Source organism: Chionomys nivalis, chromosome 1 (assembly GCF_950005125.1).
Source record: "Chionomys nivalis chromosome 1, mChiNiv1.1, whole genome shotgun sequence".
NCBI lineage: Eukaryota > Metazoa > Chordata > Mammalia > Rodentia > Cricetidae > Chionomys > Chionomys nivalis.
Genome location: NC_080086.1, coordinates 137076524 through 137092223, shown reverse-complemented (window position 1 = coordinate 137092223; position 15700 = coordinate 137076524). Strand labels below are relative to the sequence as shown.

At 43.4% G+C, this 15700-nt stretch overlaps 1 protein-coding gene across 1 annotated transcript in view; it reads left to right on the top strand.

The window, feature by feature from the left end:
- The window catches only part of Rab10 (RAB10, member RAS oncogene family), a 57821-nt gene extending 47057 nt beyond the window's left edge, over nt 1-10764 (top strand). Inside the window, exons 4-6 of the mRNA XM_057781460.1 lie at nt 3365-3454; nt 4020-4121; nt 8339-10764. Coding sequence (XP_057637443.1) covers nt 3365-3454; nt 4020-4121; nt 8339-8422 — 276 coding nt within the window. The 3' untranslated portion in view covers nt 8423-10764. The remainder of the gene's footprint in view (nt 1-3364; nt 3455-4019; nt 4122-8338) is intronic.
- Nucleotides 10765-15700: the final 4936 nt, after the last annotated feature.

Here is a 15700-nt window from a genome sequence, read left to right as displayed (position 1 = left end):
ATGATGCTTTTTTTCTAAATTATTTGTTTCTCACTGAATCTTTATTGAATGATTTAATTTTTAAAATTTTATTAGTAAGTTATAGAAAGGTTATATTGTTTCTAGACATTTTGAAATGTTTAGGTATAAAAACAGTAAATCTAACCAAAAGGAAATAGTGCCAAATGCATGTGAAGTTAACAATTTTGTGTAAGCTGAAATTACATATCAAAGCATATCTATTCATTGCTAGAGCTTTGAGACTTCCTGTTGGAATTGTTATTCACACTATATTACTGTCCTTAGCATTTACATTTCACTAGGACTGACTTTTTAAAGCATGCTTTAGCTGGATACATGAAGCAGGGTAACTACCTGGCTGTAGAAATACTCATGGAAAGGTGCTTTGGCCCAAAGTAGTTAGCCTTAGCCAAATTCTTGGGAGGCTTAGTCTCATGTTCCTTCTCTAAAACAAGGAGATATTTGTGTGAGGTATGCTGGTGTATGTGCATGCGTGATATAGAGGGGGCTATACATGTTAGGGTACACATGTGGGGGCCAGAAGACAACTGATTCATGGTACCAGGCTGACACAGCAAGCCCCCCCCCACACACACACACACTCGCTCGCTCTTTTTCTCTCTCTCCACCTCCCCCCCTCCTCACAGGTTTCCCTACGTATCCCTGGCTGTCCTGGAATTCACTCTATAAACTAGACTGGCCTCAAACTCAGAGATCCACCTGCCTCTGCCTCTCAAGTGCTGGGATTAAAGCCACCATTACCTGGCTCACAGCAAGCATCTTGATCCACCGAATCATCTTATTGGCTTGAAGCTCTGTATGTGGTTTACAAGTATTGTCTGTTTTGTGGGTGGCCTTTTTAGTGTCTTTTGAGAGGTCTCATCTCAGACTGGCCTTGAACTAAAGTCTCCCTGTGTTGTGAGAGCTGCAGGCTGTGTTTCTGCCACCCAGCTCCCGGCCGCCTGGCTAGCTTATGCCCCGAAATAACAACACACAAACTGTATTCTTTTAAACACTGCCTGGCCCATTATATCTAGCCTCTTCTAGGCTAATTCTCACGTATTAATTTAGCCCATTTCTAATAATCTGCGTAGCACCACTAGATGTGCTTTCCAGGAAAGATTCAGCATGTCTGACCTGGCGGCTTGCTTCATCACGTCTGCCCTGGAGAGCAGCGAGCAGCGGCATCGCGCGTCTGTCTCACTTCCTCTTCCTCCCAGCATTCTGTTCTGTTTACTCCACCCACCTATGTTCTAACCTATGAGGCCAATGACCTCCTCCATCACTCCTGCCTCTTGCAGTTTATGTACTGCTAGGGAGTGAACTCAGGGCTTCCTGTGTAGTAGGCAGGAAGTCACCCAGCGAGCTAGCTGCAGTTCTGTTCACTTTTTTTGCATACTTAGAAAGCAGGAAAGAAAAATGAGGTCACCTGTCACTTGATGGGACATGAGTTGAGAATGCTGCCCCATATCCCAGAGTCTGTGTGAAATTCTGCCAAATTACTGCCAACATAGTAAAGTTTACTGTGTAGATTCCCGACAAGGAGAGACTTTTTTGTATAAAGACATTCCCAGTAAAGGATTTAAAATAATAGTGACCCATGTTTAAGGTCTTGGCATATATGAGGCATAGCAAGTATAGCCTTCCTCCTTTCCCAGGTATTAGCTTGTAATTTTCTGGAAATTTTACAACTTAAACTTCATTTACAATGAAAATGTCTTAGCTCCCTGTACAATGCTTATGATCTGTGATTTTACCTTACCAGTCCATAATCCTATCCAGTGTGTCTCAGCAACCACCCTATGATGTGATGTCATTTACAGAAAAAGGGGGTGGTAATAGGTGGAAAGTCCCATCAAAAAATCCCAGGCATGGCGATGTATGCCTTTAATCTCAGCACTTGGGAGGCAGAATCAGGCAGATCTCTATGAAGTTCGAGGCCACCAAAGCTACTGAGACCTTGTCTTTAAAAAAAAATTAAAAAGCCAAAAATGATATGTATAATGGTTGCTACAATCTTAAATGTAACTCTTGAATCATGTCCACAGTTGTCTGGGCACAGTTCTTTCCCCAAGTGCCTCATTTTCTACTAACTTCTGTGCTTAAGTATATGTTAAAAATCTCTTAATAAACTTCTGTTTTGTTTTTCACACTGATTTGTCCTGGATTCTCTCTTTTTTAAACAATTTTTTTCTTTACTTATAGGAATGTACCTGTATGAGTAAATACTGTGTGTGTGTGTGCGCGCGCGCGCACCCACTGATGCCAGAAGAGAGTATCAGATACTCTGAAGCTCGAGTTACAGGTGGTTGTTCTGATTGACCTGGTGTGGGTGCTGGGAACTGAACTTGTATTGTCTGTAAGATCAGCAAGTGCTATTAGCTGCTGAGCCATCTCTCCAGCCCAAGATGAGAGAAGCTGTTTTGCCAGGTTATGCTGCAATTCTTTTCTGCAGTGAAATTAATGCTACCCCTTTGGTTGCACAAACGTATTGGTTTAGATTTTTTGATTGTTTGGTTTTGGTTTGAGTCTTTAAGTCGGGGTCTCACATAGCCTAGGCTAGCCTTAGCTCTCTGACTTTAAATCTCTGATCCTCCTCTCATCTCTGCCTCCCAAGTGCTAGGATTACAGGCATGATCCACCATTCCTTTTTTTTTTTTTTAGATCTGCGTGTATGAATGTTTTGCCTACACATTTGAATGTGTGCCATTTGTATGCCTGGTGCCATGGATCTCAAAAGGGGCCTCAGGTATCCTTGACATAAGAGTTACAGATGTGTGTGAGTCACCATGTGGTTGCTGGGAATCAATCTGACTTCTCGGCCAGAGCAGTAAGTGCTCTTGGCCAGTTCTCCCCCCAGGCTTAGGTTTAATTTGCTGAATGAAGAATTTTTTAAACCTTTTATGTATAGTGTTCTACCTGCATGTATACCTATAGGCCAGAAGAGGGCACCAGATCTCGTTAGATGGTTGTGATTGTTGGGAATTGAACTCAGAACCTCTGGAAGAGCAGCCAGTGCTCTTCTGAGCCATCTCTGCAGCATGAATGAAGAATTTTTAATGCTGTTTTGACTTGTAAAAATTCGGGGGGCGGGGGGTACTGAGAAGCAAGTGTCAGCTGTTTTTTTTAGTTATTTTCTTTTTCTTAGCTTTGGTATAGATAATTCTTCTTATAAAAGGGTGGTAATTAGGAAGAAAGGAAACTTGAGCCCATGTATGGGTCTGTGTCCCTGCCCTTAGACTGCATGCCACACACACAGATATGTGAAAAAGGACATGAGTTTAAGAAACATACTGTCATGTTTAGAAAATATTAAGTCATTATTCATGTCACTGTGCAAAAGTAAACTTTTATCCTGTTTCAGCATGCCAATGAAGATGTGGAAAGAATGTTACTAGGAAACAAGTGTGACATGGATGATAAGAGAGTTGTACCTAAAAGCAAGGGAGAGCAGGTAAGAGTGAGCCGTGGTGGTGACAGCTCTGACCGAGTGGCTGTGGCGTTGCTGTGGTCACCGGGCAGGTCTACCAGGCCTTACAGAAAGTGCTTGTTGGAAACAACAGCTTGTCCTCTGAGAAAATACTTTTACTGCGTAACTAACATGGGGGCAGGGCCACATCTTTGCCTCGTAGTTGTTACTCTGTGTAAGCTATACAGAAAAGCATGTCAGTGATGGTTTTTGTTGCAGTCATTTTACTCTTAGAAGTTAATGAAATGTGTCAGTTATTAAGACTCTGACAGTTGATAGCTAAGACTGGCAGGTGGAAATTCAGTACATCATGCCAAACTTCTAACATAGTTCCTGATTTAGAGTATCTGAGATGAACCCCTATGGTGGAGAGGGCTGTTTTTATTACCTAGTTCTCTTTTTAAGGTCTTGACTCATGGAAATGGTCTGTGTTACATATTCTAGTTGGTACCCTAGCTTCAGAGTAAAGTTGTTATCTCTAAAATGTTGCTGCCACTAGTTGGCAGTCCATATTTGACAGTTGCATGACGTTATTTTGCTTCTATTTTAGATTGCAAGGGAGCATGGTATTAGGTTTTTTGAGACTAGTGCAAAAGCAAATATAAACATCGAAAAGGCGTTCCTCACATTAGCTGAAGACATCCTCCGAAAGGTAAGTTCCTTTCTGCGCTGACACTTCTGAATTTTTTGGCTTGGTGATGGTGGTAGTGGTAGTTTTTGTTTTTGTTTGTGAGAGGATCTTACACATACCTCTGGCTGGTCTGCAACTCTTGTTCCTTCTGTCTTAGCTTTATGGATGCTGGGATTACTCCATTACCTTCTGTTCTTTGTTTCTTTAAATATAGTATTCACATAGTTTGAGTTTTGGTGCTATTGTTTCTAAAAGATCACCTTTTATCAATATTTGATTCTCCAGAATGAATTAAGGAACTTAAAGTTATATGTCTAGAAAACATGTGGCAAGGACTGGAGAGATGGTTCAGTGGTTAAGAGCACTGGCTGCTCTTCCAGAGGTCCTGAGTTCAATTCCCAGCAACTACATGTTGGCTCACAACCATCTGTAATGGGATCTGGTGCCCTCTTTTGGCATGTGGGCATACATGGAGGCAGAATGTTGTATACATAATAAATAAATCTTTAAAAGAAAAAAAAAAAGGGAAGCCGGGCGGTGGTGGCCCACGCCTTTAATCCCAGCACTTGGGAGGCAGAGGCAGGCGGATCTCTGTGAGTTCGAGACCAGCCTGGTCTACAAGAGCTAGTTCCAGGACAGGCTCCAAAGCCATAGAGAAACCGTGTCTCAAAAAACCAAAAAATAATAAAAATAAATAGATAGATAGATAGATAGATAGATAGATAGATAGATAGATAGATAGATAGATAGATAGAGGAATGATGAGAGAGGAGAAACAGTCTTCCCTAGGGAAAAGCACACCAGTTGGCTATTCAAAACAAAAGGTCAGCCCTGAAAACGTGCATGAGTAACATCATACAGACTGAGCAGGTTATATTTAGGAATAGATTAATGAAAAAAGAGACCATGGGGAGGTTTGGAGGAAAGAAAAGAGAGAAATGATGTAATTATATTATAATCTCAAAAAAAAATAGGAAGAAAACATGTGGCAACATGGAGGAGGAGGCAGTCAGTGGTAGTGTTGGTGTTCACTACCTGGTCTCTGTTCCACACGGCTCCCTGTACAACTCCTTGTGGTCGGTGTGATGTTGGTGATGAAACCTGCAAAAAGAAGCAAAATTGGGGCTAAGAGTGTAGATCAGTGGTTCTCAGCCTGCAGGCTGCAACCCCTTTAGCAGAGCTCTATCTCCAAAAATATTTACATTACGATTCATAACAATAGCAGAATTGCTGTGAAATAGCAATGAAAACAATTTTGTGGTTGGGGTCATCGCAGTATGAGGAACTGCATTAAAGGGTCACAGCATTAGGAAGGCTGAGAACCTCTGGTGTAGGTCATTCGTGGAATGATAGATGTGAAAGGCCCTAAGTTCAATCTCTAGCATTCAGAGAATGAGGGAAGTGTAGTATAAATATATGAAGGATATTTTTAGTGTACTGGGCAGCAAAAAGCAGGTTAGAGCCAAGCATGATGGCACATGTCTAATCCCATCACTAAAGAAGATGAAGCAGATTGTTCATATGTTGAGGCCAGTCTGGGTAATAAAGAGAGAGATCCCATCTCAAATTTTAAAAAAAGGTCCAGGGAAAGATAATGGTTTCATTTTAAAAGATTATATGATACCAAACAGATATTTTATATAGTAAAGGTTACATATATTAAAGGAAGATCTGGAAAGGTAGGTTTTTAAAAAAATCTTTAAATTATGTGAATGTTTTAAAGTGCTGTTTTTGTTTTGTTTCTTAAGCATTAATTGTTTGGGCTGGGAATGCAGCTTGGTGTCAGGGCACGTCTTTGTCATGCTTGAGGCTCTGGGTTCTCTGCTGGTCTAGTCTGCATAGTTTCAGGCCAGCCAGGATATGCAATGAGATAACCTTATCTCAGAAAAAAAGAAGAAAATTATAGCTCTTTTATACTTGAAAATGCCATGGAAACCTACTTTGTAAGTTAATCTGTTTAAAAGATGAGAAGGAGCCGGGCGGTGGTGGTGCACGCCTTTAATCCCAGCACTCGGGAGGCAGAGGCAGGTGGATCTCTGGGAGTTTGAGACCAGCCTGGTCTACAAGAGCTAGTTCCAGGACAGGCACCAAAGTTACAGATAAACCCTGCCTCGAAAAAAACCAAAAAAAAAAAAAAAAAAGATGATGAGAAAGAATGTTTTAAAGCCAAGTACATTGGCACACTCTTTTAATCCCAGCATTTGGTGGCTGGGGCAGAATTGCATAGTGAGTTCAAGGCTAGCCTGCATACCACAGTGAGATCCTTTAAAACCAAAAAACTGCTCAGCATAATGGTGCACACTTTTAATCCAAGCCTGATCTACGGAGCGAGTTCCAGGACATTCAGGGCTATATACATAGTGAGACCCTGTCTCAGTAACAACATCATCATCATCATAATTCCCCAAATTTAAAGAATCCTCTGTTCTGTTGGGTTAGTTTCCTTTTCCTGGCCGAGAGCCAGATTAAAGTCTGCTTCATAAACTGAATTCATATTGCGACTCTCAAGTGTGTTACCAAGAGATGCCCCTTTGTTGAGATCTACATGGATCTCACTTAAGTGAGAGAAAGCTGAACTGAGATGCAGGAGTAAACCTGAGTCACACTTACCCTGGGAACCAGAGTTCCTGGAAAAGGTGAACTCCTGTGCAGTTGTGTTTTCTTGGTGTGGCCTATTTGAGCTGCCTCTTTATTTTCTGTGTATTTTCCTTAAAAGCTGTTCAAGGAGCAAAGGCAGTGGTCAGGAAGCTCATGGGGTTTGGACAGTCTTGTTAGTCTGCACCTTGGTTCCCTGATGTTTACAGGGACAAGCCCATCTTGAGACAGCAAAAATAAGTCAGACAGGATTCTCACTTCAGGTTTACTAGACGTTCTGAGGGCTCCTGGATTTTCCCTTGTTCTGCTAAAGATCTTCACTTTTAAACTATTTCATGAAAGCTGAGTTCTCAGGCACACCTTAGCCTTTAAAGTTCTATTTATGATGTTCTAAGAATCATATTCAGGATGTTGGAGAAAGCAGAATGATATGACGGAGAAAGCCACTCCTGAGAGTTAACAGTCAACATTTTGGTATGTCCTTGGAGCTTTTAGAAAGTCTTGCCCACCCAAATTGCATTTTTTCCCTCTCCTCTTCCACTTACTCATGATTGAGATTGCCATTTTGTTTGTTTGTTTTTCAAGACAAGTTTCTCTGTGTAGCCCTGGCCGTCCTAGAACTTGTTTTGTAGACCAGATTGGCCTCGAACTCACCAGAGCTCCACCTGCCTCTGCCTCCCAAGTTCTGGGACTAAAGACATGTACCACCACCATGAAGATGGCCTCGTTTAAAGCACTGGTACAGTAATATTAACAATTCAAATTGTTTTTGTCTGAAAAGGCAAAAAACTGAACAGAGCAAGGGTTTGGTGTCCCTAGTGTCAGATGTGATCTAACAATGGTTTTTGTGAGTTATAAATTACTATGTCTTTTAGTTGGAGGGGCAGGGTTTGCACAGGTTCCACAGCACACTTGTGGGGCTTAGAAACAGCTTGTAGGAGTTGGTGCTGTCCTATTTTAATGTCCCAAGGATCAAACTCAGTCATGAGGGTTAGCAACAGACAGTTACACACTGAAGTATCTTGTCTGCCTTTCAAAACAAAACACAGATCTTGCTGTGTAGCCCAGTTCTTCGTTTTCTGCCTTCTACTTTCTGGTATTACAAGGATGTGCCACCTCACCTGGCTTAATGATCCTAAATACTAAGTACTAATAGTTGAGGGCTAAGAGATGCCAAACCTGTTCAGAAGAGTTAGTTAGGCCGGGCGGTGGTGGTGCACGCCTGTAATCCCAGCACTCGGGAGGCAGAGGCAGGCGGATCTCTGTGAGTTCGAGACCAGCCTGGTCTACAAGAGCTAGTTCCAGGACAGGCTCCAAAGCTGCAGAGAAACCCTGTCTCGAAAAACAAAAAACAAACAAACAAAAAAAAAAAAAAACAAAAAAAGGAGTTAGTTAGGCAGGGATGGTTTGAAATGCTTTAGTAAGTATCGCCCAGAGATACCTGTCACTCTCCACAGAAGAAACACCAACTAAAGGACAACCAGAAAGAGTTTCCAAGTTGAGACTTTCATGGGGAAGGGACAAGCTTCTCGTGTGACTGTTGCCTTTTGTTGTGTAGCTGATATTGATGTGATTCTTTCCGTTGAGTCTGTTTTCATCCAGGCCAGTGTTTCCTCATGGCTTGCTTCCTTGTGTTGTTGCAGACCCCTGTAAAAGAACCCAACAGTGAAAACGTAGACATCAGCAGTGGAGGAGGCGTGACGGGCTGGAAGAGCAAATGCTGCTGAGCGCTCTCCTGTCCATCTGTTACCATCCACCATCCGTCTCTTCTCGCTGCAAAATAAAACACTGTCCATTTTTAACTCTAAACAGATATTTTTGTTCCTCATCTTAACTATTCAGTCCACCTATTTTATTTGGTCTCTCATCTGTGACTGCTTGCGGACTATTATAATTTTCTTCAAACAAAAAAATGTATAGAAAAATCATGTCTGTGACTTCATTTTCAGATGTACTTGCTCAGCTCACCACTGCACTTCAGTTGTATTATAGTCCAGTTCTTATCAACATTAAACTATAGCAATCATTTCAACTCTATTCTGCAAAATTGTATAAGAATAAAAGTTAGAATTAACAGTTTTATTTTGTACAACAGTGGGATTTTCTGTCATGAATAATGTGCTTGAGTCCCTATAATCTGTAGACGTGATAGCAAAGAAACAAAAGCCAGGAAAACACTCATTTTCGCCTTGAATCTGTATGTGGGGTTAATTTTGTCCTGTGCCTTATGTGGAAAGGAACTTCTTTGGTTTTTCTTTTTTTTGTTTTGGTGGGAGCATGTGCAGGAGACATTTCATCCCAACATAAACCCGTTCAGATGCTCGCAGTGTGCTCGGCTGTAACTTTGACAGTAGTTAACTGAGGACAAAGGGTAATGCAGAAATGATACTTGATTTGCAGTCTCGTTTCCAGTGGCCTTGATACTTACACCGATTCCTGCCACCAGGTCCCTTGGCCACTCTGTCCCTGCGTCTCATCTTTCTGCATGCTGCTTTGTTTGCCCCACTACTCCTGGTGTGAGTTATTTAAAGATAAAAGGTTTGTCGAGTTTAACATAAAGCACTGATTTACCTTGCTAAGTAAATGGAAAGATAAATTCTAACTGCCTACTATCATATGTCAGTTAATCGGTGTTGGCCCCTCATTTACTCTCTCTCCTAAACCTGTCCCACTGTCTGACTTCTGTTCCTCTCCCTCCCTTTGCCCGCCCTTCCTGTCTATCCACTGAGTTTATGAAATGGAAGAGTTAATTGCATGCACTAGTGTTTGGAGGGTGTTGTGGTTTGTCTTTCTAATTAGGTATATATCCTATTCACTTTCCTAGAATAAACTTCTTAACCTGAATTTGAGTAGTCTCCACTCTGGCAACTCCTCCAGCAGTTTCATAGCCCAGGAAAGACTGGTTTTGAAATAAACGTGAAGAACAGGAAGGAGGAGCGGATCTTAGTGATGTTTGCCAAATATATTGAGATTTGGCCTTTGAAGAACACTTCAGTGTTAAGTTGTCTTTACTGTAAGATTTAGAAATACATTATAATATTATTAATTTCAAGTCCTCTCTTCCCATCCTCTCAGAAAACTCTTAAGACCATGGACTTTTAAAGACTACAAAGGACAGCGAAAGGCTTCTCACATGAAGCTGAGATAGAGCTCTGGCTTTCTGACCCTCGCCTCTCTTCCTCTTTCTGGTTTGGCTCCATTGCTTCTCATTAGGACAGGATAGGCTAAGTTCCCTATGCTGCTGGCATCCTAAGATGATACCTTTGTGGAGATAATTGTGAATAGCGTGATTCATCTCAGGCAGAGGCTGAGTTTAGGACAGCAGCTTCCATTGAAGAGTTCTGTGACACGCATCTTAATGGCCTCTTGGCTCTCATAAACAATATAGGGACATATCTGCTAAGAGAACCCATGAATTTTTCAGATAGTGCCCTAAAGACAGTTTTATATGCCTCACTGGTGGCTCTTAGTCCCCCCACACACACTTGACTTTATCATTGTTTACTAGTAAAAAGCAGCATTGCCAAATAATCCCTGTTTTTCCACTCTGAAAAATGCAATGTTTAAGCTTTTGAAGTCGTCAAGTCCTTGCTGTCTGTGTTGCTTCCCTTTGTCTGGGATGTGGCAGTCGCCGCTTCACTTTCAACCTCTTTAATTCTTAACTCAGTGACTTAAGGTCTGGAGCTGCACACTGGGATTTTGGCTAACAGGCTGACAGTTTTGTTGTTTGCATAATTACAATTGGCATTGTACAGAGAAAGGATATGGCTACCTTTTGTTAAATCTGCACTTTCTGAATATCAAAAAAAGGGAAATGGAGTATAAATCAATTTTTGTATAATCTGTTTGAAACCTGAGTTTTATTTGCTTACTATTAGGGCTTTGTCCCCTTTCTGTAAGTCTCCTGGGATCCTGTGTAGAAGCTGTTCTCATCAAACACCAACAGTTCAGTCCATTCTCTGGTACTAGCTACAAATTCGGTTTCATACTCTACTTAACAATTTAAATAAACTGAAATATTTCTAGATGGTCTACTTCTGTTCATATAAAAAGAAAACTTGATTTCCAACTGTGTGGTTTGGTTTTCATTTATTTTTAGAGTTAGGGGGTTGCTTCTGAAAACAATACAGAAAAGCATCCTGTTAAGCTTGGTAAAGATAGAAGGGAAATCATTTTGTCAGCATTTGGGAGAACTGTAGAGCAAACTTTTAAACCACAAGGAGCTCTAGGACATTAAGCAAAATCATCCTGATTGTAGGATGACTGCCCTGGTCCTCTCCAGCTCACGCTAGTTCTGTGTGCCAAGGGCCAAGTTAGGCTCTCCTCCTAAAGGATGGTGCAGCCGTGTTTAGACAGCCTCAGGAACCACGGCTTGTCCTTGCTCGAGTGTCGGCAAAAACAGTGCCTAACCCCACGGTAAGCCTGGTCAGTAAGAGTATGGCTGCTTGTCTCTGCAGAAGAATCATGCACAGGTGCTCACACGTAGTTTCTGAGAGTCTGAGTGTTTTCAGTGCTGCCAGGCCCCTTGGTGACCCCCTTGGTGACTCCCTTCTAGTTATAGGAGTTCCACAGCTGCCCGAGGGCCTCCAGGCTCCCAAGCTGAGTAGAGGTGAAGGCAGGGCGTGGCACAGTATAACGAAACACACAGAATGAGCTGCTCCAGCTGGACTCTTGTCTGCCCTTCCTCCAGGAATGGACTGGTTGGACAGCCAAGGGAAGCCGAGGTAACTGGTGTGGTGGGAGAGCTTCAGCGGCGAGTCACAGCCCTCTGTGCTCTCCCCCTAATGGGTGCCAGTCACGTGGTTGGCTCCTAGTGGGCTTGGGGAAGGGGGGGAGCAGGTGAGAAAGGCCCTTGCAGAGCCAGTCTGGGGCTTGAGGACTGGAGTCTCAGGTCTCATAGTTTAGGCAGGGGTGAGGCCCTCTGCCTGCGGCTACTGATTCCAGCGGTGGATACTGCTGGAGGGAGCTCCCTGTCAGGGCAGAAGCCTTAGGCAGAAGGAGCCCACATCTTTGTCTCCCAAAAATTCCCTGCCAGTAACCTGGGGCTTCTCATTTTACTGCATTTTGCTGGAAGCCTCAGGAGAAGATCTAATTTATTGAGACCAGCTGACTTCTGATTGGATGTGGGCACACAAATAAGGTGAGACTTAGTGAGGTCAAGAAAAACGCTGTCAGACTGGACTTCCCGCTGACTGTCAAAATGGGAGGTACTACAGCAGAAGTTGGGGTCAGGGTGGGAGGGTTGCAGAGGTTATACACAAGCCACACCTGTTTTTTGTTTCTGTTTGTTAATTTGTGTGGGTTTATATGTGCCCGTGCATGTGGGTGCCTGAAGGAGTCACAGGAGAACATCACATCTGGAGCTGCAGTCACAGGAGACTGTGAGCCGCCATGTGTGTGCTGGGAACTGAGCTAGGGGCCTCTGCAGGAGCAGCAAGCACCCTTAACTTGCAGGCCGCCTCTCTAGTCCCTTTTTTGTTTCTGTAAAGCAGTACTGGGATCAAACCCATTTCGTGCAAGATAGGCAAACACTTTACCAACTGAACTATAGCCCCAGTCCCTACAATAAACTGTTTTTCTTTTAATTCTTCTCTTGTATATTATATTCCTCCCTCTCCTCCCAGTCCCTCCCCTACTCCTCCTCTCTCCTAGATCCAAGCCTCTGTTTCCCTCAAAAAAGGGCAGACCTCCCAGGAATGTCCACCAGACATGCCATATCAAGCCCAGCACGTCCAGGCTCTTCCCTCATCGTAAGGCTGCACTAGGTAACTCAGCAGGATGAAAAGGGTCCTAAACGCTGACAGAAGTCAGAAACAGTCCCCACTCCCACCGCTGAGAGCCCGACAAGAACACCAAACAGCATATATGCGGAGGACCTGGGTCAGACCATACAGGCTCCTTGATTGTTAGTACAGTCTGTGAACCCCTATGAGCCCTGCTTAGCTGTGGGCCATGTTCTTGACCCCTCTGGCTTCTATAATCCTTCCTCTCCCTCTTGGGCAGTACAATAAATACTTTTTTAAAAAAATCATCATTGCATTTATTTGTGTGTGTGCATGCCAATAAATACTTTTTAAAAATCTGTTATTTGTGTGTGTTTATGCGTGCGCACTCCAGTGTGTCACAGCATGACATGGAAACCAGAGGACATCTTTCATAGGTCAGTTCTTGTGGGTCCTGGGGATCAAACTCAGGTCATCAGGCTGGGTGGAAAGCTGTTTACCTACCCACTGAGCATCTCATTGGTCCAGTAGACACTTCTTGCGAAGCCAGGCCAGGAAGACCAAATGTGTAGTCTGGTTCCAAATGCCACATTGCAGGAAATATGAGGACAGGAACAGATCAAACCACATTAATCTAAACCCAAGTTGGCAAGAGTTCACAGGACTTTTGACCCAGCCTCTCCAGTAATTGCATTGTAATGAGGAGAAAAAGGTAAGCAAATGAAACAGGAATGCCTTTAGCCTTTAGAAGCTGGGCAGTGGTGGAAGACACCTTTAATTCCAGCAATCAAGAGCTGAATATTTGGTGCCTAGTTGGTAGAGGTTTAGGGGAAGGGCCAGGGGCTGTAGCCTTAGGGAAGAAAGTGTGTTACGTGGTGTCCTTTGAGATCTCAGAAGCCCACACCATTCCCAGTTAGCTCTCTATCTCATGCTTGTGAATCAAATATGGAAACTCAACTACTGCTCCAGGCTGTGCCTGCTGCCATGCTCCCCACGATGATGGCCATGGACTCTAATTTGTTTTGTAATTGCCTTGGTCAGGCCGGGCGGTGATGGCGCACACCTTTAATCCCAGCACTTGGGAGGCAGAGGCAGGCAGATCTCTTGAGTTCGAGGTCAGCCTGTTCTACAAGAGCTAGTTCCAGGATAGGCTCTAAAACTACAGCGAAACCCTGTCTTGAAAAACGAAAAAAAAAAAATGCCTTGGTGTCTTAGTGTGGCAATAGAAAAGTAACTGAGCCACTCCCTGGTATAAACGTCAGTTTAATGCCCATCCATGACTGGTAATGCAGCTTGGTAAAGTGCTTGCCTCCCATGCACAAGGTCCTGAACTCAATCCTCAGAACCCCATAAACCATGTGTGATAGTGAATGTCTGTACCCTTGGCTACAGAGCCAGTTCAAGGACAGCCTGGGTTATGTGAGACACTGGCTTAAAACCAGCCAAACAAGAACAAAATATGGGCTGGAGAGATGACTCAGAGGTTAAGAGCACTGGCTACTCTTCCAGAGGACCTGAGTTCAATTCCCAGCAACCACATGGTAGTTCACAACCATCTATAATGAGATCTGGTGCCCTCTTCTGATATGTAGGCATACATGTCAGCAGCATATTGTATGCAAAATAAATCTTTAAAGAAAGAACAAAATATGCAGATAGACACACGGTTATACCCAGCCCATCTGAAGAAGAATGCTGGGTTGAGACTCCGGTGCTAGCTGTATGGATTTTTGTTGTTGTTGTTTTGTTTTGTTTTAACTTCCTTTGTGATTCCCCCTAGGCAGCCAAATTCATGAGCTGGCCTTCAAATTACATGCCTTGGGACCTCCTGGGAGCTTGTTAGAAACAGGCTTGCTCTTGAGTCTCTGCCCAGTCCCATTCTGGAGAATGCTGTTTCTTCAATAAACTGCCTGTCTCCATCAGAAAAGGAAAGAAGGGAGTCCTAAGGAAAATCTTAGGGATAGACATGCCCTAAGTGGTAGAGTGAAGGTCCCAGGCCTGGTCCCCCCATCCCTTCCAGAAAAAAAGGGGGTGTGAAATATAGTCTCAATACAACCAGAGCCCAAGTTTAAGCAACAGCCTAAATGAGTGTAGCCTGTGTTGGTTTGGGAAGGGCTGGCCTGCAGTGTTTCTCCATGGCAGCCATTGAAGAAAGCACACCGTAGCCAACGTGTCATCTGGCAGGTGCTGTGACGTCCTCAGTTTCAGTTAACTGTCCTTAGATTTTGTCCTTACCATTCCTGATTGCAGTCCACCACTGAGGGGAAGTTGGGGCAGAAAGGCCAGCAGCTAGTCACATCATGGCCAGTCAAGGACAAAGAGAAATGAGTAAGTATATCCATGTTGCCCGCTGGCTTTTTTTTATTCTCAGCTAGCTTTCTTCTGTTTTATGTGGTTCAAGATCCCTTGCCTAGAGAATGCTGTCACCCACAATGGAGTTTGTCCACCTCCATCCATCTAAAATCAAGACAACTCCCACAAACATTCCCCTAGACCAACCTAACTAAGGTGCTCTTTCCAGGTGGCTCGAGGTTGTATCAAGTTGACAATTTAAAAAAGCACTATATATATATATATATATATATATATATATATATATATACACACACACACACACACACACACACACACACACACACACATTTTTCCCCCTTTGAGATAGTGTCGTACGTAGCCCAGGTTGGCCTTGAACTCACTGTGTAGCCACTTGAATTCCTGATCCTCTCTCCTCCAACTCATTTGTGGTGAGATTACAGGCGTGCACCACTTCATCAGGCTGCCCAGGTCGGCCTTGGATTCTTACACTCAAATTGTCCTTCCATCTCAGCCTCCCAAATAGCTGAGGCTGTGAGCACGAGTCCCTGCACCCTGCTTGCATTTCTTTTAATGCAGCTTCAATCATAACTCAAAAAGAACTTTAAAATCCAAGCTGCAGTCTGGTCAAGCTAACTCCTGCCAGTTAGTTGCTGGACAAATTAGTTGACTCAGTGCCCTTATCTCTAAAGGTGCCAGTGGGACAGCTCAACGGGTAAGGGTGCTTGCTGCCAAATCTTATGACCCGAGTTTGATCCCTGGGACTCACAAGTTGGAGGGAAATAACCAACTCTTAAAAAGTTTGTCCTCTGAACTAGGCATTCACTTGCATGCATTTATGCGCACACTCAAGATAAATGTAAAATAAAGGGTGATCTAGAAAGTCCCTTTCTAAGCCGGGCGGTGGCGGCGCACGCCTTTAATCCCAGCACTCGGGAGGCAGAGGCAGGCGGATCTCTGTGAGTTCGA